Source organism: Hydra vulgaris, chromosome 15 (genome assembly GCF_038396675.1).
Source record: "Hydra vulgaris chromosome 15, alternate assembly HydraT2T_AEP".
In the NCBI taxonomy this organism is placed as follows: domain Eukaryota; kingdom Metazoa; phylum Cnidaria; class Hydrozoa; order Anthoathecata; family Hydridae; genus Hydra; species Hydra vulgaris.
Genome location: NC_088934.1, coordinates 13,272,656 through 13,297,500, shown reverse-complemented (window position 1 = coordinate 13,297,500; position 24,845 = coordinate 13,272,656). Strand labels below are relative to the sequence as shown.

Below are 24,845 nucleotides of genomic sequence, written 5' to 3'. Positions count from 1 at the left end.
TCATATATAGTAGTTTCAAGACTGGAGAACCTGAAGAAGATAAAATCTTATCATCAGTAACCTTTGATAATAAAAAAGACAGTAAAAGTTTATTGTTAGAAAAAATCAAGTAAGGAATCTTGATTGACAATTAGTTCAATTATGTTCTTTTTGAATTTTTGAGAGGTATTGGCTTCTCTTAGTTTACAACTTATGCTTGTAAAATGGTTCCATAGCATTAGGCCACGATAGGAAATGGCAAAGCTCGTAGGTTTTGATATAGGGAAAGGTTTTTATAATTTCCGGTTGATCGAGTGTTGTATCGGTTTGATATTTTAGGAAAAATATTTTCAAAAACCTTCTGAGTTTTTTTAAACTGATGTTGGAACATAAATTGTGTGATTTTGAATACATTTATTTCATAAATATCAAGTGCCCTCATACTTTTTAGAAGAGGTTTAGCGTTTGCGAAGCGATTTTGAAAATAAATAGTGCGTGCTGCATGATTTTGTTGTTTGAGGAGACATTTGAGTTTAGATTTGTTTGTACTACCCCAAACAATATTGCCATACGATAAATAATGTACGAATGCAAAATATAGCTGAGTTAGGGTAGATTTGTCTAAGATTTGACAGGTTTTATATAAAATACCAATATTTCTTGAGATTTTATTGCTAATATATTTAATATGATCTCTCCAGGATAAGTTTTCATCTATTAAGACACCAAGTAATTTATTTGTGAAAGAGCGCTCAATTTCCATGTTATTTATATATAGCATTGGTAAAGATTTAGGAATATATTGAAACTTTCGTTTAGTATGGAATAAGGAAAACTTAGTTTTAACAGTGTTTAAAGATAGGCTGTTCGCGTCATGGCCTACTTAAATACAGTATTTAAGTATATTTAGTATTTAAGTAGGCCATGGTTCGCGTTAAGCCAGATTGATATTTGTTCTAGTTCATTGTTTCCAACTTGAAATAGAAAAATAATATTATTGTGAGAATGAAATAAAGTGGTGTCATCTGCAAACATGATGGCAGACATAGTATTTGATGCTTTATATAGATCATTGACGTATATTAGAAATAGTAGAGGACCTAAGATGGAGCCCTGTGGAACCCGACATAATATTTTAAGTTTGTTTGTCTGAAAACCGTCATTTAAAGATATAAACTGTTTTCTATCAGTTAAGTAACTGGTAAACCATTTATGGTATGTATGGCATATTCCATAATATTTTATTTTATCTGGTAAAGTTTGATGGTTAACGGTATCGAACGCTTTTAATAAATCTAGAAATATAACTAAAGTGAAATTGTTATGAGAAGATGCTCCACTGATAACTTCAACTAGTTGCATAAGTGCATGCTCCGTAGAGTAATTTGATCGAAAACCATATTGGTTACAATAAAGAAGATTGTTTTCGTCCAAAAAGGAAAATAGCCTATTATACATGATACGCTCGAGGATTTTAGAAAAAACTGGTAACACTGAAATAGGTCGATATTTTGAAACCAGACTTTCATCTCCTGTTTTAAAAATGGGTGTAATAATTGCAATTTTAAGTTTATCTGGATAAACACCTGTATTGAGCGATTTGTCAAAAACATCTAATAAAACATCTTTAATAAATTCATAGCAATCTTTGATTATGCTTGCTGAAATAAAATCACAACCTGTTGCTTTATTAGTATTGAGTTTTTTCATCGAATCCTCAAGTTCTTTACTAGTGAGTTTTTTAAATTCTAAGTTTTTATCAGACTTCGATAGATAGTTCGAGAAATGAACAGGAGTGTGTTTAATTTTACTGGCTAAGTTTGGACCTACGTTTACGAAAAACTCATTAAAATTTGTTGCTACCAATTTACCATCACAGATCTGAGTGTCGTCAACGGTAATCACGCTTGGTAAGACTTTATTGTGAATTTTTTGTTTACCGAGAATCTCTTTAATTGCATCCCATGTTTTTTTCCCGTTACCTTTTAGGCTCAATAGCTTGTTTTTGAAATATGTAGTTCGGGCTATTTTTTTGGTTCTTTCATATAGACGTTTGTGGTTTAAGTAATTATGCTTGTCGCGATCTTTCTTTGATTTAATAAAACGTATATATAGCTTTTGTTTTCGCTTCGAACACTTTAAAAGGTTTTTTGAGAACCAAGGGTTGAGAAGTTTTTTAGTTTTAATTCGGTTAGTTTTGTCAGGAAAATGCTTGTCGTACAAATTAAGAAATTTATTTAGAAATAGGTTGTAGCTTTTGTTAGCGCATGTCTCGAGAAATACAAAGTTCCAATTTATAGAAGACAACTCTAGTTTAAACATATTTTTTGCTTGGGTGGTAAAGATTCTTTTTTTTAAGAATGAATTTTTCTTTAGTATATTTTTTGGTTTTTTGAAAATTGCAAAGACTGGAAAATGGTCACTTATGTCACTTCGAATGATGCCTGATTTAAATGTGGAATGGAAAAGAGTGTTTGTGAAAATATTGTCGATTGCAAAATAACAGTTTTGCGTGATTCTTGTTGGTTTCTTTATTATAGGCACCATTCCAAACTCATTAAAGCGATTGTAAAATTGTTGTATTTTAATATTTTCACCATATTTGAGATAGTCCACGTCAAAATCTCCAACAAATAAAAACGAGCTATCTTTCTTTTTTTGCATGCGATTTCAAAATAGTCATTTAAGTGATTTTTAAAGTTGTTTAAACTTCCGTTTGGTGGTCGGTATGAAGTTGTTACGATAATATTTTTTGATGGTTTGTTATAAATTTCTATAGTGAAAGATGCGAAATCCGGCTCAGAAAACGACAGGTCATATCTAATTTTACAAGTAAATTCTTCGAGCTTATAGACACATATACCTCCACCTGTTTTCAAAGATTTACGTTCAAAGCTAATGGCTTTGTAATTGGGCAAAATAAAATTAGAATTTTGATAAAATGATGTATCTAAAATCCAGCTTTCCGTTAAACAAATTAAGCTAAAGTTAAAGTTTAGATTAAGTAGTAGGATTTTGAGTTCTTCAAAGTTTTTGGTAATACTACGAATATTTCGATGAAACACTGAGAATTGATTAGAAAAGCATAACTTAAATCTTTTAAGAAAAATAGTGGCTTTATCCGAGTCAAAGTAAGAAGTGTTTTTGTTAAAAGGTTCATCTTGAATATGTTTCGATTTTATTTGAGTATAGTCATTATTTATCATTTGTTTTAAGGTTATTTTTAATGACGGTTCTAAATTAGTGGTTGCTAGTGGCTATTTGTGGAAAATTCTAGTAAGATTATCATTTCTAATACCGTAATGAAACTTTATTTTTTCTTCTTCACTTCTTGACGCGTTTTTTTTGTTTCGTTCTATCAAATTTTTTTTGAGAATGAATCTTTGACTTGCTGTTAGATCACGACCTATGTACACATTTACATATTCTTCGATTTTTCTTAACTTAATTAATGCTTTAAGAACCATATTTTTGCTATTTACATCATCAAGCTCGATAAGCAAAGGATCAATGATTCCTTTAGATTTAAGGCGGCGAATAGATCTAACTCTAGTTCCATCGGATTCAATAGCAATAAGTAAGTTATTTACTTGTAATTTGTCATTTTTGTCAGCTTGTAATCCATAGATGATGACATTTAATTCTTTGCGTTCCAGCTCTTTATGTTCTTTTGTGGTTTCAAAATGAAGTGACAATTGGTCATTCGTTTTTTTGGCAGCCCCTGATACAACTTTCGACCACAAAGTTTCTTTTATATCAGAATTGATTTCCTTTGATTTTTCCATTTCTGCAATTTTACTTTTCAGTTGCTTGTTTTCTTTAACACATTCTGCAACCTCAGACTTTAAGTTTTTTATTTCATCCTCGAAATTTTTTATTGCGCTATCTATCATCTTTTTTATCTGTTTTTCCTGCGAAGCAGTTAAATTAGTCATGGTTTTGCTTATTTCCGTTTTTTAATGATTAATTGATTTCTGGTATAGTTTTGTTAAAAAATTATCCTTGTGTTTGTCTTATAACTGTTTGATCGTATCTTATATATTGAATATAGTTGAAAATCAAAAAACTAATATATATATATATATATCAAAAATCTAATATATATTATATATGCTAGTAAGTTTTTTCGTTAAAAATGAATATAATAGTAAAACACCTAATATTGTTTATATATTATATATATATATTAAAGATTTCTGGAAAAATATTTGTTTAACAATATATATCTATATTTATAAACAATATTATATAAAGATATAAAAACTTTAGGTATGATAAAAGAAGAATAAAAAAGCTTATAGAAATTTAATTTAAAATAAAACAAACAGATTAGTAGACCAGGTGCACAACAAAACTATTCGGTATGAAAACTATGAGAGGAGGAAAAATGGAAAGAAAAGAACTTTGAAACTCGTTTAAAAAGTTGGAAAATAAGAATCAAAAAAATTGGAAAATAAGAATAATTTAGATACAAATAAAACCCTCGATTAGATATATATTTTTTATAAATATATGTATGTAAAGTAAGCAGATAATTACAACAACAAGATAAATTTACTCGATCGATTAAAATGTTAGTAGAAAAGTAAGGCTATCGAATAGTAAAAATGTCTTAGAGTGCAGATAAGAAATATATAAAGAAGAAAAAGCGCATAGAAAAAAATAATTGTAAAGTAAGAACACAGATAAAATAAAAACTATCATTAAAATCTGTAGAAAAAGTTCGAAAAAACAAACAAATACTTACGCGTCTTAAAACGCGTCTTGTCAGTTCAAAAGCCAGAAGCCAAAAAAACGTTTATTTGGTTTGATTTTTGTTGTTGTTGTTGTTGTATGGTATTTTTAAGAAACACTATGGGGGAAAAATTTAGGCATAAGGAAATAAAATGAAGTTATTAAATAATTGAAGACTTGGGTGCAAATATAGAATTCGTCTAAAAACACGACTTATGGACGTCTCAAAGATATCTTCTTAACGACGTCCTAAAAAGCAGGCTTGTGGAGCCGCAAAAATCGAGCGGCTCTCGGCTCTCGCGTTTCTTTTTAAAGGAATAGAATGTATGTTTTTTTTTTACTGCAGACAAACTTTATTCCTTTATTGTTTAACTAATTTGTTGAATGAATTATTTATTTAATTTCTATTTTTTTAAATGTTTTTTTTAACAGTTACGGTCTTGCCAAAATGTAATAAAAAATGATTATTTTAACGATTTTGTACTCAACAAAATACCATCCTTTAATAGCATTTCTTAATGTGCTTTATTAAATTATATATAAAAGCATTACAGTATTACATATATTGCTTTATATTATTTTATTATACTGATACTATACTGTTAAATATTTGATGCGCAATTTAATGATTAAAGGTTATTCATATCTTGAAAATTATACTGAAGCATGCTATCGTTAAATTTGGAACGATGAATTTCGTTTTAAAGCTTGTCACTAACACAATATTCAATTTTTTTTTCCGCGTAAATATATAATACATTAAGTAATTATAGTATTAATAAAAAACATCAACAAACAAGTCAAAATGTTTCTCTTAATTAAAATGTCATTGAAACAGTTAGAAAAACGAAAAAAATATTCTGAAAAACTATCTACAAAATCCTTCTGCATCGTTACTTTCAATCGCTAAAGCATCTGAATCTAGCAAAACTATTGTTTGCATGGTAATAAAACAATACAAGAGCTCTCTATCTATCAAACGAGCAAAAGGATCTGGAAGAAAGAGTGGCTTAAGGGATAAGAAAGGAGCAATTAGTATTCGACGATCATTCACGCAAAATCCCGGCGTACAGAGAATGAGCAAAAAGGTGAAAAGTTTCAGAGTTTTTAAAGATTAAATTTAGGCAAGCAATTTTGTCACATTGTCAACTTTAAAATCGGATGTTTACATCAAAGAATACTTGCAAGCTAGACTTTTGCAATTTTAAAGAAGTCACGATGTCCCCAGTTGGTTCTGGCCTAATCTTACTTCTTGTCATTATTCTAAGAAGAGTGGTACAATTCAAGAGACATCAAATTCATACCAAAAAGGTTTAATCCATCAATCTCGTCACAGCGCTGTCCCATTGAGAAGTTTTGGGGAATTGGCAAAGGACATATGGGTAAGAATGGCAAAACAATAAGTACTGCTAAAGATTTGATTAGAAAATGGACATTAGTAGGAAAAAAAATTGCCAAAGACACTGTGCAGAAGTTGATGTAGTCGATTAGCGTAAACGTTCACTTATTTATTTGAAATAATGAAAAATATCAAAATAAAAAGCACTTTTATAATCTTCAAGTTCTTAAGATTAAAATTTTTTTTTTTTTTTTTTAAAACTTTTATTTCGCTGATGAAACAATATTACAATTTTTCATTGTAATATTGTTTATTTCATCAAGCATTTTTTTCAAAAATGCTTGGTAGAAGATTGTTTTTATACTTATACATAAAAATTAATATCTGTAATGTGTTAAGTTTCTCAATATCTAGAACCATCATGCTTTTCATCACTGGGGCCGGGTTTACTAACCTATTTAAATAATTAATTACTTTGCATGCATAGTTTTTCAAACTTTGCAATTTTAGCAATTTGGTTTTATGGGAGCTGGCCCATACAATATTTTCGTACAAAAGCTGACTATGTACAAGACTAAAATAATGCATATTATTGTGATTTACTATCGAGAAAAGGTCTTGACTTATACAAAACACCTATTACAGAGGACATCTTTGTTTCAAGAAGACCAATATGATTTCTCCATGACAAATTTTCATCAAAATGTACTCCCAAAAATTTTGTGTATTTTTTACGTTTAATTTGATTTTTATTAATAAACAGTTTAGGCAGCTTTAACGGAAGATTAATTGATTGTTTTTTTAACGGAAGATTAATTGATTCTTTTAAATGAAAAAGAGTAAAGCTAGTTTTTTTACAATTTAGGAATAATTTATTTGCTATAAACCAGAGGTAGAAATTTTTGAGTTCAATATTCATAGTTTCAAACAAAGTCTTTGCACCAAGATTATTAAAAAATAAACTTGTATCACCAGCATACATAATTGTAGATATTTTTTGGGAGATATATTAACAATATGCTTTATGCATATTGTTAATATATATTAAAAGCAATAATGAACCTAGGATTGAACCCTGAGGAACTCGACACGTAATATCAAGGGCTCCTGACTTTTCTAGTAGTACAAATTGCTTTCTGTTAGACAAGTAGCTTTGAATCCACTTAAATGTTGAGCCTATTATGCCGTAATATTTTAGCTTGGAAAGTAAAATACTGTGATCAACTGTATCAAAGGCCTTGGAAAGATCAATAAAAACTCCTAATACCAGCTCATCACTATTAAATGACTTATATATTTTGTCAACAAGTTTAATAATAGCTTGTTCAGTAGAGCAATTGCTTTAAAATCCAAACTGATTTTTGTATAATAAATTGTTTAATGTAAAGTACTTATTAACTCTATTATAAATTACTCTCTCATATACTTTTGAAAAAACGGGGAGTAGAGAAATAAATGGTAGTTAGAAACATTATTGCAATCACCTTTTTTGAGAATGGGATTAATTTTGGCTAATTTAAGTTTGTCAGGGAATATACTATTTTCAAATAAAGATGATATTAAATAAAATAATGGTGTACAAATGCTGTCCATAACATAAATGGCTACATTACTGGAAATACCATTATATCCACATGACTTGTTGCGTTTAAGTTCAATAATTGCTTTATTAAATTCAAGTTTAGTTATATTTTCATTAGTGTTGGATTTTTCTCCCAAAAAATTATTGTTTTATTTGGTTGCGCATGAATAAATATTGAAATTTTTGCATTAGTTAAACTATTTTTCTATATTTTTTTGAATTTTTTATCGTTTTGAATTTAACGATCGCATGTTTTACCCAGTGGACACGGGACATACAAAAGAGGTCTTTTAAACTTCTTTGGAGCGTTTTGAACGTTTTTTGAACGTTCAAGTTACTTCTTTTTTAGGCCCCGTACCCACTGGATACCCAGTGGGCACGAAACTCAGCGAAGACGTAAGAATGATATCTTTTGAACGTTTTGGACGTCTTTGGGACGTTCAAAAGACGTCTTATTTTGGTACTGTGCCCCCTGGGTAGAATTAGAACTAAAATTTGAACTAAAAACTCTAGTCTTGGAAAATTTTTTTTTTTTTTTTTTTCAAGTTTTTTGTTCTTTAATCTTTACAAATACGTAATATATAGCAGAATCTTTACAGAGTAAGTAAAATTAAAAAAAAAAAATCAGTAACAAAAACTAACGCTATACAAAAAATATATAAAATAAAACTGTTAAGTATTAGAAATTGCTTCAAAGAACGCGAAAAAATTGCAGAAGACCAACGGTCATGTTATCAAGAAACCCCTTTGCGTTACTAATATTTTTGGATACTTCAATTTAAAATAAATTTATATTTAAAAACAAAATGTATTCATTTTTTGGCAGAATGAAAATAAAAATTCAAAATGCAAAAAACAAAGAATGCAGACAAAAATAAGTTTTTAATTTTTTAAATTTTATTTCAATACAAATAAATATAAGTTGGTACATGATTTGCTAAATGAGTAATATATAGTCGTTCAAGTGTTGATAAATAAGCCTATTATTTGTTTTTGTACTTTTGTTATTGCTGTTGTTTTTGAGTTATTTAGAGTTTTTTGAGTTATTAGAGTTTACATTGGTTTCGGAACAAAGTTAGTTTTAGACATAGTTTTAAATATTTTGGGGTTAATAAAAATTCATAAAGTTGTTAGTGTTTAAAATGAGATCTTTTAATAACGTTTTCAGAGTATTTAAGTTATTCGATTTTTCCAATTGAATATTTTTGGATATTAATTTGTTATATAGACAAGGACCATGGTACGAAATGGAAAAGCGCGAGAGATTAGTTTTTTTAATAGGTACGTTGAAGTTTCCCGTTCCTGTGGTATGGTATCTATTTTTGCTATTTTGCAAGAAATTCTTTGAAAAGTAAGAAGGAACAAGTCCAAGTTTATATGTGAGCATAAATAACAAATTTTGGAATATATTGATTTGATATACATTTAATGCTTTCAAATTTTTTAAAAGTGGCTCAGCATGCGAGAGCCTTCCCTTATTAAAAACTATTCTTACAGCATGTTTTCGTTTTCGATATAGTGTGGTTAGTTTGGATTTATGAGTACTCGCCCATGTAACATCACCGAATATGTAGTAGCTTTGTATGAACGAGAAGTATAGGAACTTTAAATTATCAGGAGACAGTATAGAACTAGCTTTGTAGAGGATACCAATGTTTTTTGATATTTTTGTATTTAATATATCTATATGTGATTTCCATGAGACGTTCTCATCAGGGCCGTCTTAAGGCCATCGGGGGCCCTAGGCTAGACTTAATTTGGGGGCCACCTTTTAACTTCGTAAAAAAATTAAATCAAATACTAAAATAGGAAACATTTATTAAAGCAATGATAAAATTTACATGTGACGTTTACGTGATTTTTTTCTTGAAAATTCTTTAATAATATCATCAAAATCAATGGTTAAAAGAACATCTGATTCAATTGACATTAACGACAAACATCTTTCTTGCAGCATGGTTGAGCGGAGTTCATTTTTTATAAGTTTTGGTTTTGAAAATGATCGCTCGCCAGTGCAATTTGAGACCATCATTGACAGAAAAATTCTAAGGGAAATTTCAATATTTGGAAAAGTTGATTCTAAGTGGTCTCTTTTTAATGTTGAGTAAAATTCTGTAAATGAATGTTCATCTTTTGAAATGTAATATTTAAATTGCTGGCACTCAAAAAAAAGTTCATTTTCATTTATGTCCTTCTTATAAATTTGTGCTAGGTTTGAACAATGGTCTTTTAGTTCAACATTGGCAATTGTTTGAATGTTTACTAGAAATCCGAAATTGTCATTGATCTTCTCATATGCTGATGTTCTTTTTTCTAAATTTGATGTTAGTGAATCAATAACAGGAAGGTATGTTTCAATTTTGAATTTATAACTTCCCTGAAATTCCAATTCTTCAGTCTCACCATCAAAGAAGGCCATACGTCGGCTTCTTTTTTTTGTTCTTTTTGAAGAATCTCTGTAGTCAGTGTTTGGAAGCAAGATTTTGCCTTTTTCCTGGTAATTCTCAAATTGACTCCTCAAATCTTTAATGAAATGCAACAATGACTTTATAATCCGAACTGCAACATCCAGGTTTAAATTTTCTTTCTGTAAAATCTTCGATGTTTCATTAAAATGACAAAGAATATCATTCCAGAAAATTGTCAGAAAAACAATCTCAAAAGTGTTCATTTTCGTGATGAGATTTTGAGCATCATTTTGAGTTTCTTTTGACTGACTTATGTCCTTGATCAAAAATTCAAGTGCTTTTTTAATCTCATCATAACTGTCATGCAGACAAGTCACAGCATCTGCACGTGCTGACCATCGAGTTCCAGAAAGCTGTTTGACAATTTTTTTGCCTTTGCCAACAAAAGACAGAAGCACTTGCCAACGATGAGTTGATGCAGAAAAAAGTTGTAGAGGCATTGAACAAAGTAAAAAAAAATAATTGCTTCTAAACAACATCCAGCTGCACTGTTGCCAACCAGATTTAAAGAATGTCCAGCACAAGGAATAAACAATGCTGATTCACTTTTGTCTTTAATCCTCTTTTGTAGGCCTGAGTACTGTCCTGCCATATTTGATGCATTATCGTATGACTGCCCACGACAGTCAGATATTGAAATTTCATTTTCTTGTAAAAAATTCAAAACCACTGTTTCTAAATGTTCAGCTCCATGCCCGTGAATGGGAACAAATTGCAAAAAACGCTCAACTGGTGCCAAGTCTTTAACATATCGAACTGTAAAAGTTAATTGATCTACATGTGACAAGTCTGGAGTTGAGTCAACGCTGATTGAGTAGTATTTTGCTTTTTTTAATTCAGAAATTATTTCGCTCAAAACTTTATTTCCCATTAGGCATATAAACTCCTCACAGATATTGGCGGAGAGGTATGAAGTATTACCTTTTCCAGAATTTCCATGTTTTTTCATGTGTTCATGTAGGAATGGGTCAAACTGGCTAAGTAACTCAAGAGTTCCTAAATAATTACCATTTTGCTCTGAACCAATGGTTTCATTGTTTCCACGAAATGGCAATCCTCTTGATGACAAGAACTTTACAACTGCAACAATTCTTTTCAGCACATTTTGCCAGTACAATTGTTCGTTATGTAACTGTTTTAATAATACAGAGTCAAGCTGGCCACTTTCTCTCTGCCGACTGGAGTAAGTAAGCATATTTTTGTGATGTTCAGAACCATTCTCGTGTCCAGATATACATTTTAAGGCATTTTTCCAGTCATCAAATCCAGTTGTGGAAAAATTAGAGTGTTTGCTGGAGAATAAGGTACAAGCAAAGCAAAAAACAGAACCTGTTGAAGGTGAGTATAGTAGCCATTCACGATTGACAAATTCGCCATTGTGTAGTTCACGTCTAAAGCAAGATTTTGATAAGTACCTTTTTTGTCCGCAACTCAACCTTTCCGAATTTTTGAAGCTCCCATCATTGTTCTGGCACATGGACGGGCCATTAGAAATCCAAAATGATTGAGCTTCTTGGGATAACTGATGCCACAATGCTGGGTCAGTTTCTTGAGTAGTTTTTGTTGTTGCGTTTGGATAAGTTTTAATTTGATTTGATTCTGGCTCCTGTGCTGGTTCTGGCTCCTGTACTGGTTCTGGCACCTGCCTGGTTCTGACTCTTGCTCTGGTTCTGGCTCCTGCTCTGGTTCTGGCTCCTGTTCTGGTTCCAGTTCCTGTTGAATTTCTAGAGTTTCATTTGGCAACAAAGCACTATCAATGCTTACGAAATTTGAAGTTGGACAAAGAAATACATCTTCGGACACAACAGGCTTTGACTTTTGTACCAAAAGAAATGATGCCAAAGGAAGATATTTTGAAATGTCTTCTTTTGCTTTAGCGGCTTTTTTCCTCTTTGCAGCACCACTTTGATAAGTCTGATTAGACATGTTTAATGACTTTTTTTCAAAACAGATGTTTTAAGTTGATCACAGCAATTTCAAATTCAATCTAATGGGATATTTTAAGTGCTTGTATTTAACACTTCTTATCGGAAAATTTATGTTTATTTTCGGACGCATGCATGCATTTTTGCTTATCAAGAAATAAAAAATTCCCTAGGGGGCCCCCAAACTGAAAAACTGATACTTTTCTAAAAATAATTTAAAAAAATCTTATCAAGAAAAAAATTATTTCCGAGGGGCCCCAAACTATGATTTCTTCAGAAAATTTAGAAATATAACTTTTTATTTATATAAATTTGAAAAAAAATCCAGACACATTTTGGGGGCCCCTAAAAATCGGGGGCCCTAGGCTGCAGCCTACCTAGTCTATGCGTTAAGACGGCACTGGTTCTCATCAATAAGTATCTATATTTAGCGAAGGTAAATCGGGTGGTATTTTTTAAGGTTAGAATGAAAAAGAATGTATTTGGTTTTTTCTGTGTTTAGCGATAGTTTGTTAGATTTTAACCAACTGTCTATTTTTTCTAGTTCAGTATTTGTAGTTTCATATAGTTATGTAATTGATGAGGATGCATAAAATAAATTGGTGTCGTCTGCGAACAATATGACATCCAATTTACTTGAAGCTTTAGGAAGCTCGTTTATGTATATTAAAAACAAAGAGGTGCAAGAATGGAACCTTGGGGACACCGCATTTAATTTGAGTAATTTTGAAATTTTTTTTTCATGAGCAATAACGCATTGTTTTCTGTCTAATAAAAAAATTTTTGAACCAGTTTAGTGCAACACCTTTCATCCCATATTTTTCCATTTTCCTAATTAAGATAGCGTAATCTACTGTGTCAAACGCCTTAGATAAATCAACAAAGACTCCAAGGACGTATTTTTTATTTTTCCAAGGAGTCATTTATATTATTTATAAGATCAAGAATTGCGTGTTCGGTTGAATGTTGCTTTTGGAAGCCAAACTGCTTTTCATTTAGAATTTTGTAATTTGTTAGATATTTATACAGTTTATTGTATATTACTCTCTCCAAAAGTTTTGAAAATACAGGAAGAACTGAGATAAGTCTGTAGTTATTTAGTGTAAATGAATCTCCGGTTTTTAAATTGGTATTACCTTAGCTATTTTTAATTTATTCGGTACAGATCCTGTAATAATTGAAGATTTAAATATTTCATAGATTGGTTGTTTTATCTCCGGAAACACATTTACAACTATATAGCTACAAATGTCGTCTATCCCAGGGGCCTTATTCGTCTTAAGCGAGTTTTTTGCAATTTCTAGTTCTTCATGGTTAAGTCCAGAGAAAACATTTAAACAGAAATGTTGGTTTGTGATATAGGTTTCGAAGGAGATATCAGGGCATTGAATTTTTGAAGCCGTGTTAGAGTCTTTGTTTGCAAAAAAACTATTGAAGTTTTCATCAATAGAAATTTTATTGATATATTCAGTTTTGTTAACAAAATTTTAATTTTGTTAATATATTTGAAATATAAATTTGAAATTTTGAAATATAAATTTGAAATTTTGTTGATATATTCAGTTTTGTTAACAAAATTTAATTGGGAAAATTACTTGATTTAGTATGGTTTTTCCCTATAATTTCTTTCAATATGTTCCAGGTTTTTTTAATATCGCTTTTGCTTTTTTGTAGTTGTTTTGAATAATATATACTTTTTTAATTCTTTCTAATTTTTTAAATAGATTTTTGTATTCCTTGTATGTAGTTAAGTTAGTTTCATTTCTCTTTTTTAAATACTTGATATAGAGTTTTTGCTTTGTTTTTGATGATTTTCTAATCCCGTTAGTTATCCATGAGCAGTTTAAATATTTTAGCTTTATTTTTTTCTCTTCAACAAGGAAATGTTTATTGTAGTGATCTAGAAAAATATTTGTAAATAAATTGTATGCGGAACTTGTGTGTCCAAGGTTACATCCTTGATACACTCCATCCCAATTTACTACCGATAGCGAGTCTTTAAAATTTTGAACTGATTAATTTTTCTTTTATAAATTTTGGTTTTAAGATTGTTATAGGTTTTTAAATCTTGAGATAATGAAAAATAAATAGGAAAATGATCTGATATATCGGTTTTGATAATTCCTGCTTTTATAGAGGTTTCTAGAAATGCATTTGTTAATAAATTATTTATAGCAAAGACGAAGGTTGGGGTTACCCGAGTAGGTTTGTTGATGATTGGAAGGATACGCAATTGAAATAGATTATCAAAAAAGAGTTTAGTTACCGCATTTTCTTTGTAGTTTAGACTGTTTATTTAAATATTTAAATCCCCTATAAAGAAAATATTTTTTCCCTTGCCATTTAATTTGAGAAAGATTTCATTTTAAAAGTTTATTTACTCAAAACATTTTTCTTTTCAAATGTTATATCAGTTAGTAGAGTAGTGATAGTAATATATATATAAAAAAAATAATAATAACCTTATAATCATTAGAGTTGGTTAAAAATTAATTGCTGTAATTAGTATAGGTTTGGGTTGGCAAATGTGATAAAAAAAAAATTCAAAAAGCCGAGCCGTAAAAAAACAGTCGGCTCTACAATCCTGCTAAAAAGACATAGTTTCCATTTGCTATTAAGTATAAGTTCCGAACGTTATAAATCGTCGTTTTAAATTACGACATTAAAGATGTTTTGATAACGTCAAATAAAAGACGTCTCAATGACTTACAAAGCTTACCTAAAAACACGCCAAGACGTGTATTTAGTACGTTATTTAAACGTCTTTAATAATTAATTTTTGTAATTTATTAATTTAAAAGTAGCCGTGGCGCAGTAGTTAGAATTCTGATCCAATCCGAAAGATTTGCATGTTCCCAAGAACTATTTATAAAGCCTAATATACTAATGTCTAACAACTAGCTTTAAATTTTTATGTTCAAGAGAATGTTTTTAATTTTTTTTAAATCGGAAACTCATTATCTATTATCAAAACTATCAGGGCTGCGGAGTCGGAGTCGCTAAACAAAATCGCGACTCCGACTGCAATAGTGAAACTTCTCGGTATTTCACGTGCATGTACAAAATATTTAACTTTCAAAGGATTTTTCATATATTTGGCAAAAAAAAAATTTAATTATCGCGTAATATTTTTTTAAGAACTCAAAGATTTTCTCAAAAATTTTGCTATGGAGTCTGAGTTAGAATCGTACTCTGAAAATTTCAACGATTGGAATCGAATTCGGAGTATGTACTTTTTTTACGACTCCACACCCTGATAGCTATTTTGACAAAAAAAGCAGTTTGATAGTTTTTTCGATGACGAGCATAAAGGTATATCCATTATTACCATAAATATGCAGTCGCAGGCTTAGAGAAAAAGTTTTCATTGCTTTTATTTATAGTATGATTAACATCCGTAACTATAATGAAGTTGTAAAGCTGTATATTACACTTATATGTAGTAACACTATTCTCGTTTTACGAATGTGAATAATAATATAGCTTTAATGGTAGGCTTTTTCTTATACATATTTAATAACCACTTGTTTATAGAGGTGCAATTAATACTTTTTTAAAAAGATTTTTATACATTTAAAAAAACTTTTCTTAGACCGGTACGGTTGACACTTTTTTTCAGTGAGCAAATCCAGGTTTCACTTCTTTTTTAAAATCCAGACTAAATTTTAAAAATAGGCAGCCTTTTGTCTGAGTAACCGAAAGTGAATCCAAAAAAACTCTATTGGATTCACTTTTGTACATTCTATTGAATAGAGAAACTAAATTAGAGTGCCTAAAACTTTATTTTAGTTTAGCAAAATAACTAGTTTATGTTAGACTCATGGCTTAGTTATTGAAGGCAATTCATATCGGTAAAGGTGTTCTTTAGACATTATTAGTAAAATTATACAATTTTTAAAATAATTAACAAGTTATAAAAGAGGTATACCCTAAAAATACGTTATTGCACTTTATAAATACGCTGAAAAATATATAAAATTGATTCATGACGACTTGCACGGATCCCTAAAAAATCGGAACGTTGAAAGATGTCCTATCGACCTCATCTAAGTTATTCAGGCGATTCTGTCACACGTGTACAAAAGTTGAAATCCAAAAGCTGTTCAAAAAGAATTTTTTGGAACAGCTTTTTGATTCATAGTTTTACATTTTGTTTTCTCTTATTTTTTCAAGCCGTTTAAATTAAAAGTTCCTTAAAACGTGTCGTGGGGATCCCAGCTAGCACACTATGTTGGGTTAACGTAGTATACTTGCAAAATAACGGTTCTGATGTTTGACCCAACGTATTGTGCTGGCTGGGATGATATGCATGTTAACTCAATCTACTATACTGTTAGACTTTTTCTGCAACCAATCTGTGCTTATAGTAATAAAGATAATGACGATTATATACATGGAATAAATAAAATAATTATATAAAATTATCAAATAAATAAAATATAATTAAATTTACCTATAGACGGCAGTAACTTATGTAGTAAAAACTATTTATTAATAATGTGGTTTAAAAACTGCATAACAGTATACCGAACATCAAATAAATAAAATAATAAAGGTTATTACCAATAAATCTGTAATAATAATAGTTAAATATTCAAGCTAAATAATACAAATGCTTGTGCAAAACTACTTTAGTTCATCAAAAAAATAATTTATAACATACTTCTTAACAACAGCGAATCATTTTATTAAATATAAATAAGTTTTTTACCATTCAATCATCAGCATTGAAAATTGTTGAACTAAATAGCCAAGCACACTATAATCTTTTCGTTTAAAACAAATCTTTTTCCAAAATTTAAGATTGGAACTTTCACATTAACATGTCAACGATCCATAAATCATCATGCAAAATAATTTTTGGATTATTGGCATGTATTAAATAACAATGCATTAAAACACAAATCAAGAAGAACTGTCTCAGAATCATTTATGTATCAATTAAGAAGATAGAAGCCACACAATACTAATTAAGTAGTATCCTTGTGTTTTGAAGTCTTCCAGTAATATCCTTGTGTTTTGAAGTCTTCTAAATAATAAAAATAACCACAAAACAAAATAAGAAAAAAGTAGTAAAAAATTAAATAACCATAGACTATCCCGAGTAAAATAATCTATAAGATTTAAGATTCTATAAGAAACAGAAAATATTTTTAAGAAATATCTAAATATCATTTTTAAACTTTTTTATCAATTTATTGGGTGTTAAACCTTTTTTGTTCCAAAATTTTATATAAGCCTTTTGCTAGAGAAAGCCCAATGAAAAATCTTTTTCTAAAATTGAAGATTGGAACTTTCACATTAACATGTCAAAAAAGTAAAATATTTCAAAAAGTAAAATATTTTGTGCGGCCGTGGCGCAGTGGTTAGAGCGCTTGCTTTATAAGCATGAGATCCTGGTTCGAAACGAGCTCTGGACAAATTTTCGCGTCACGGTAAGGAAGGAGGCGTGAACTTCCCGGTTAAGTGCACTTCCGCGGTGCTCTGTGACAAGACCGTTACGACTTCTTGGGGCACCTAAAAAAAATAAAAAAATAAAAAATAAAAATATGCAACTGAAGACACTAAAATATTTTCCTATAAAGAGTACAACAACAGGTAAAAGGTTACTACATATGTCCAACAACATCTGCGGAATAGTCCAATATCATCTCTACACTTTTGTCTAAGATCTGTATTTTTCTTTTACTCTAACAACATCTGTCCAATATCATCTGAAAATTCAAACTATTATGTCATACTTCTTCGTCATCAGTGTCCCTCTATCATCGTACCTTATACAACTACCTCAAAAGTGACTAGTACTCTTTCCGCAATTTTCTAACCTTTAACAGTTAATTTCCTCTTTATTAAATGATTTCTAATAAATTCCAACTTATAACTTAAATTCAAATATATAATTATGCTATTGCCAAAATGAGAAAAAAACCATGTAACAGGATGGTTTTTGAGTAGTTTCTGACTACCATTCCCTCTTCATTGTATCTTCTTTCATAACATACTTGTGTAGAAAAAAAGTAAAATTGGCTGGAAGGTATTTAAAAAAGCTTGCTGTGTACTCACTGTACTTAAGGAAAGAACTATAAAATATGAAATTTTTAAGAGCAACAAATAATCAAAAAGTAAAATATTTTGTTTTACCGGGTTTCAAAAAAAAATATTTCAAATTTTACAATAAATCTTATTAAAATAGCTACTCTTAAAATATATACATATTCATAGTAAAATTAATATCTTTAAATATTTAAGGTTGTAGGAGATGTTGTTTAAAACATTCCTATTTGTTTGCTTTGCTCAACAAGGAAAAATTTTTAACTTAAATGTTCATGTTTGTATTTCATGTTTCCAATGTTCCTGTTTGCATCTCATTTTAAATATTAAAAGTGAGAGGCATGTCAAAAAGTTATTCATTATTAAAAACATCTTGGATTTCCTGATTTTTTATTTCCTAATTTTTACTATTTTATGTGAATAATTTGGTTATAAATCAACTTTAAATAGCTTATTTAAAACATCTCACTCATTGCAAACCGAAAGTATTGTTCTAATTCTATTATTTAATGAAATAAGCAAGCTTTTTTATAAAAATTGAGGTGGCAAAAAGAAATCAAAGATTAGAACTTTCCATCCTTGACTACATCTAATAGCATCCCACCCTTCCCGAACTGGTAGTTGTCCACAAGTAGTATTTAATTTTAGACATAAGAAGTTTAAATAAACAATGTGTTTTAAATATACTTTTTTACCTTATAAAAACTAACACTTAAGAAAAAAAATTTTTAAGCAAACATAAACACACAAACAAACATTATGTATATATAATATATATTTACAAATCAGGGGCCGTATTCTTATCTCTCCGTTAAGCTTAACGGAGCTTTTGTCTGAAATTTCATTACAATATTTCTAAGTAAAGAAATGACAAAAATTTATATAAATTCGTTAAAATTTATACCAAATTTATACCGTTTATACCGTTAAAACTTATACCAAAATAAAACAATTATGTTTAAAAAATTATTATTTTAAATAAATTTTTTATTAATGTAATTTAAAAGAAATTTTTGACTAACGCTTAGCTTAACGGAGAGATGAGAATATGGCCCCAGAGAAATATAATTTGTAACAATAGACATTTGTCATCGGAAAGAATTTTACAAAGCAATAGGCAATGCAGCTAGATTATTTTTCTGACTGCTTTACATAAATTTAAGGTATATATATAATATATTTTTTTTAATTTGATTTAATATATATTATATATTAAATCAAATTAAAAAAAATTTAATCAAATAAAAAATAATTTTGACAACACTTTTTTGCTATATTTCATTTCTTCTTTTATGATTTTTTGTTTGTGACAAATGAAAAGCGTTATCAGCGTTCGAAATAATTAAAAAGTAGACGATCAAATAATCTTTCTGACAATAGTTGATTGAAAACTCCATTTAAAGAGAATTTAGATTTTTCAAAATAATTAAAACCCCCTAAAACTATGCAATACTTCTTTATTTTTAGCAGCCGTGGTGCAGTGGTAGGTTGCTTGCCTCAGAAACAAGAAAGGGCGCGCTCCCTCGTGTTTCTGAGGGGGCACTCCCCTCCCCCTACTTTTTTTTGTGTGGACCTTATTTCATTTTTTTAAAGAAATTTACAATTTTTATAAGAAATCGAAGAATTTTTTTCGAAATGAGGTAGTGTGCTCCCCACTCTAAAAACCGTGACGTCGACCCTGCAAAACCATTGATTTCTCGTCTGACTTCCCAAACTTAATGGGAAAAAAGTTCAGTTGAAAATCGTCTGTGTGGGTTAAAAGGTCGTTAGTTTAAATGTTTATTTATTGTAAATCATTTCGCAAAAACCTTATTTAAAAACGACATACGCAAAGAATTAAACATTCATTCATTTTTCGCAATTAAAATTGCAAAAAGTGTATCTTTTTCTTGCGTTCTTAGCAATAAAAAAAAGCAACTTCTTGTTTTTTTCTTTCTTTTTCTTTTTCATTTTTTTTGTATTTTCATATTTCGTTTTACTTTTATATCTGTATAAATCAGTTTCCTTTTTGCATTATTATCTGCTATCAACGTTTTGCAGTATAATATAGCAAAGATATATTCGAAAACGTAATTTAAAACGTCTAGATTAAGAACATACGAATTATCAACTTCTGGAGCTATCAAGAAGTTTATTGGTTGAAGCACTATTTTTTATCCGGTGATATTTCTACACAATTTAAAGTAACATTCAAACAAAATTTGTTTTGTTATCTTTATTATTTATTAGTTACAACACTTAAAGGTTATGTCTGTTATATTTTTAAAGATACCCGGTGCCGAGTACATTAACAAAATGGCCGATTCCGGGTACCCAGTAAAACTACTGAATTACCGGGTCCCCGGCACATCTCTAATATATATATATATATATATATATATATATATATATATATTATATATATATATATATATATATATATATATAAATGGATGTATTAAATTTTAATTAGAAAAAGTCTTCAAGGCGACTTTATTTGGAAAAGAATTATATGGTATCCAAGTTTAAAAAAATTAGAATATTCAAATAATCACATTTTCAACTTCAAAAATGACTAAAGAACTTAGTAGGCAGCTTAAAAATCTTTTTTATCTCAATTCTTTAGTAATTTAGTCAGATTGCCAAAGGTGCTTTTCCTTTGTTATATAGACAAATGTTTGAGTACAACAATGTGTATAATTAAACAAATACATAATAAAATTGTTTATTACAATTTTTTTTGGTTAAATTACTATGAACTGCATTTAGTAAAAGATTATTTAGAAAATTTTTTTTTAAATAATCTGAATAGAAGTGAGTAACTGTTACAGAATGTACTGACTTTAATGTACTATTGGTAACGTAAGAGCTATATTAATAGAAATAATAGTAGATTTAGCAGATAAAAATATAAACTCCTATAATAATAGTACTAGTAATAAATTAAATAAAAATAATGAACTTGAAATAAAACAAAATATAATTTAAGAATTTAATAACTAAATGACGAAAACAAAATTAACAGCAAGAATATAAACTGTCCATGTAATAAGTATGATTTTTGTGTAATATGTAATAACATGCAATAAAAATGAAATAAATAAGAATATACAAAATATCGATGTTAGTCAGTCGATGTATGCACACTCTACTGCGCCTATCCCTATTTTAATCAGTCAAAGCATGAATACTCCACAGCGTCTGTCCCTATTTTTAATTAAAAATTTTTTTTTTAAATTATATGATTTTTTATTGTATATATGTATCACAAATATAACTTACGTAATGTTTCGCTCTACCAAAATTGTTTTATATGTTCCGGCGTTGTTCGGTGTAGTTCGGTGTAATCCGGTGTGGTCCGGTGTAGTCCGGTGAAGTATTCGTATACACCGAGATTAGACCTTTATTTACTTGTTATCAAACTCACGCGAACGGAAAAATATAACATTTAAAACATAAACTGAATATAAGCGCATGGGTAAATTTTCAGCCGCAGAAGCAATTGAAGGCTCCAGGGGAATAACAATGAGATTCCAAATTTGCCTGAAAAAATTGTGCTAGTGCTATCTAGTAGCATTTTTTGTCGCCTTTCAGAATATCGTATTGCGAAAGGGAAAAAACAATGGCAATCCTACGAAAAATGCGTTTTAAAATTGCCCATCCCATCCCTTTACAGCGTAGCGTCATATATTGCCTCATGAATGATAAATACACGTTATTACCTTTTAAAACGTATTAGTGGACTTTATTCTACAAAGTCTATATCTCGTAATAGTTATTTTATACGCACACGTTTTTATTAGTTGTGAAAGTTTCTTTTGCTCATATCTCAAAATGAGATTTTTGGCTATCTCATCGTTTTTCCCCTGGACCCTTTAATTTTTAGTCATTTACGGTGGCTGAATATTCAGCCGCAGAAAATATATCCTAAAAAAAAATGCTTCATTGACAGTTGTCACGGTATAAAATCATGTGTAATGTTTTAGTTACATAGTCTACATCTGCAAGTATTAGTCCTGTAGAATTTCACCAAAAAAGGGTCAACCTAGAAAAAATTATTATAAAGACATGTTATATATCGTTGGAAAGCTTATTCTTTCCTCTTTAAAATGAGTAATTGGTGTTTTTTTTTATTTTGAAGAAAAAACATTATGACGTCCCAAAGATTAGGGTAAAATACGAAATTTTAAATTTTGCTAATGAATTTTATACATGCTATACAATAAGTTGCACGGTAACTATAATAATATTATATTTTAATCATATAAAAGTGTTGAGTATATTATCTTTTTCGTTACTAGAATCATAGCTCCCGGAGACGCAGGGGCCACGTCCCCCCCAGAAGACCTTTTTTTATTTTTGCAAGAGAAGCTTTATTTTTTTTCCTTTGTTTGTTTTTGTCAAATATTTTTGTTAAATTATGTTTTTGTAAGTAAAAATGGGCAGAGGAAATAAAAATATACAGTTCTACATTTCGAATTCTAAAGTTATTAGAAAAATAACTTTAGAATTCGAAATGTTAGTTCTAAGTTATTATGTAGTATTCTTTATGTATTCGAAATATTATCGATTGTTTTGGCAATTTTAATCAAAAACTTTTTAGTAAATTACTTATCTTCTTGTTTATATAATTATGTTTATATAATGATTTGCTATTTTAATATTTTAATAGAAATTATCTAATCTTACAAATGATAATACAAATAATGCAAAATATATGTTTTAATTGCAAAAAGTTTAATTTGTAAACGCTTTTAAAATTAATTTCTATTAAAACTCAAAAATTATGGACTTAATCAAATCAAATATATTTCAAAATAGTTATAACATTTCAAGGAAATTTACAATAGTACAAGTAATGATATAAATAATGAATGAAAATGAATTAAAAAATGAATCCTCTGTGTATGTGTGTTGTGCGGTAAAATGAAATTAAAAGGAGATTCGTTGAGCCAAGTGGGGGCAAGATTTGGAAGAGATGTTGTCAACCAAGAAACTCTTTTAAAAATTTATTGAACGTGCCTCAAAATTGGATTTGAATGTATTGGTTTATGAACTGTATAAAAAACAAGGGGCAGGAGAAAAGATTTATATTCACTCATCGTGTCGAACTAAATTAAGAAACCAATCAAAATCAATTAGGAGATAACAAGCATCAATGGAAACTCCTATTGAAAGAAAATGTTTAACTCAATCAGAACAAGTTTTTTTTATTTCAAAGAACAATGTTTTTATTGTAGAAATGTGTGCCCATTTGACAGTCGCCATCTTGAGAGAAATAATTTCATAGAAGTAAGAACTAAGTCAACATAAATTTATCATGCAACTCTAGAATTATGCAAAGAACGTAACGACTTTTTATCAAAAACAATTGAAGCTAGACTTTTGAATACAAATGATCTTATAGCCGTTGAAGCACGATATCACGTTTATTGCCGTGAAAAATTTAAAAGACCTATTACTACATCATGCTCTGGAAGACCTACTTCAACAGAAAAGCTTACTGTCTTTAATGCAGTATGCATAAAACTCGAGGAAGATATTGATGTTTACGCAGTATCTGAGTTTTATGAAATGATGCAAACATCGGGAGAAGAAAAATATATTCGCCTAAAATGACTCAAAATAAATTAAAAGAAAAATATGGAGATTCTATGCAATTGGTCTCGCGACAAAGTAAAAGTAATGTAATCATGTTGGACAGATGTAGACATATATTATGCGAAAACTGGTACACTAGAAAAAAAAATAATGTAGAGGACAAAAAAGTCAGAGTTATAACTGCAGCAGCGAAATTATTGAGTGTATAAAGAACTTTGACCATGATGTAAAAACGTATCCTTTATTAGAAGATAAAACTGACAAGGAAAGCAGAAGGTGTTTATCAAAGAACTAAATCCTGTACCATTAAAACAAATATCAATTTCACAAGCATTATTTTCCGCAGTGAGGCCACAATCAATAATGCCAATGCAGTTAGGAGTAGCCGTTACCGTTGATAATGTATTTTCTTCAAAGTGGCTAATATTCTGCTTGCTAAACTGGGTTTTGCATCATGTTACGACAAAGTTTGTTTATTCAATGATAATTTTAATTGTATTTATCCTTTGAAAAATTTATACTTCACACATAAAAGTATAGAATACAAAGAAAAACAACTTATTTAATATCTAATTAGTTTGTTGGGGATAACCAAAATCATGATTTAGCAACAATCGATGGTAAAAACACACATCACGTACTAGGTTCTATATCAATTGCAAATGGAAATTTTATATGGCATACAAATAAAAAAAGATTACCTAGGGATAGAAAAGATAATTGGCCCAACACAAACTTTGACAACCAGATTAGAATCTGTCAGTTTTGCAGCTCTGACGTTCCGGTTTTATCTCAAATAAAATTTCAAGAATTTACAAAGGTATTTACATTACTAGGCTTAGTAGCGTTTCAAAAAAAAGTGTTTAATTTTCATGTAAATCTTTAAAGTATAATGAAAACTTCTATACATAAATTTTATTTTGAGATTTTTGATTATATGTGCCGTTAATGGTTAACTTTTCATTTTTCTTTCATTTAAGGTCACTTTAAAGCCAAACCTTGTTGATATACTTTGGAACATGTCATATATCTTTGAGTTACAATGTCCTAGTTGGGCTGCCTATATAAGTCGTCGAGTTAATAATGTCCTACCTATATCTAAAGTAACAACGCTTCCAGTAATTAACTTACTGGCAACTGATTTTAATGCGTTAGATTCTTTGTTAAGTTTTATTGTAATGCAGTCC

The 24,845-nt window shown here is 29.2% G+C and overlaps 1 protein-coding gene across 1 annotated transcript; it reads right to left on the bottom strand.

The window, feature by feature from the left end:
* Window positions 1-9,471: 9,471 nt before the first annotated feature.
* On the bottom strand, window positions 9,472-12,028 carry LOC136091769 (zinc finger MYM-type protein 1-like). Its single transcript, XM_065819481.1, has 3 exons — window positions 11,749-12,028; window positions 10,602-11,650; window positions 9,472-10,455 (listed from the first exon to the last, which is right to left on the bottom strand). Exons 1-3 carry the CDS (start codon window positions 12,026-12,028, stop codon window positions 9,472-9,474), a joined length of 2,313 nt encoding a protein of 770 aa, XP_065675553.1.
* Between the last annotated feature and the right edge of the window lie 12,817 nt (window positions 12,029-24,845).

What these genes read in the sequence shown, in the direction of transcription:
- LOC136091769 (XM_065819481.1), bottom strand. Translation starts at nt 12,028, where the DNA reads ATGTCTAATCAGACTTATCAAAGTGGTGCTGCAAAGAGGAAAAAAGCC. An exon ending in AGAGCAAGAGTCAGAACCAG is followed by an intron (nt 11,651 to 11,748) that starts GCAGGTGCCAGA and finishes AAACTACTCAAG; the next exon opens with AAACTGACCCAGCATTGTGG. An exon ending in CTGGACATTCTTTAAATCTG is followed by an intron (nt 10,456 to 10,601) that starts GTTGGCAACAGT and finishes ATTGTCAAACAG; the next exon opens with CTTTCTGGAACTCGATGGTC.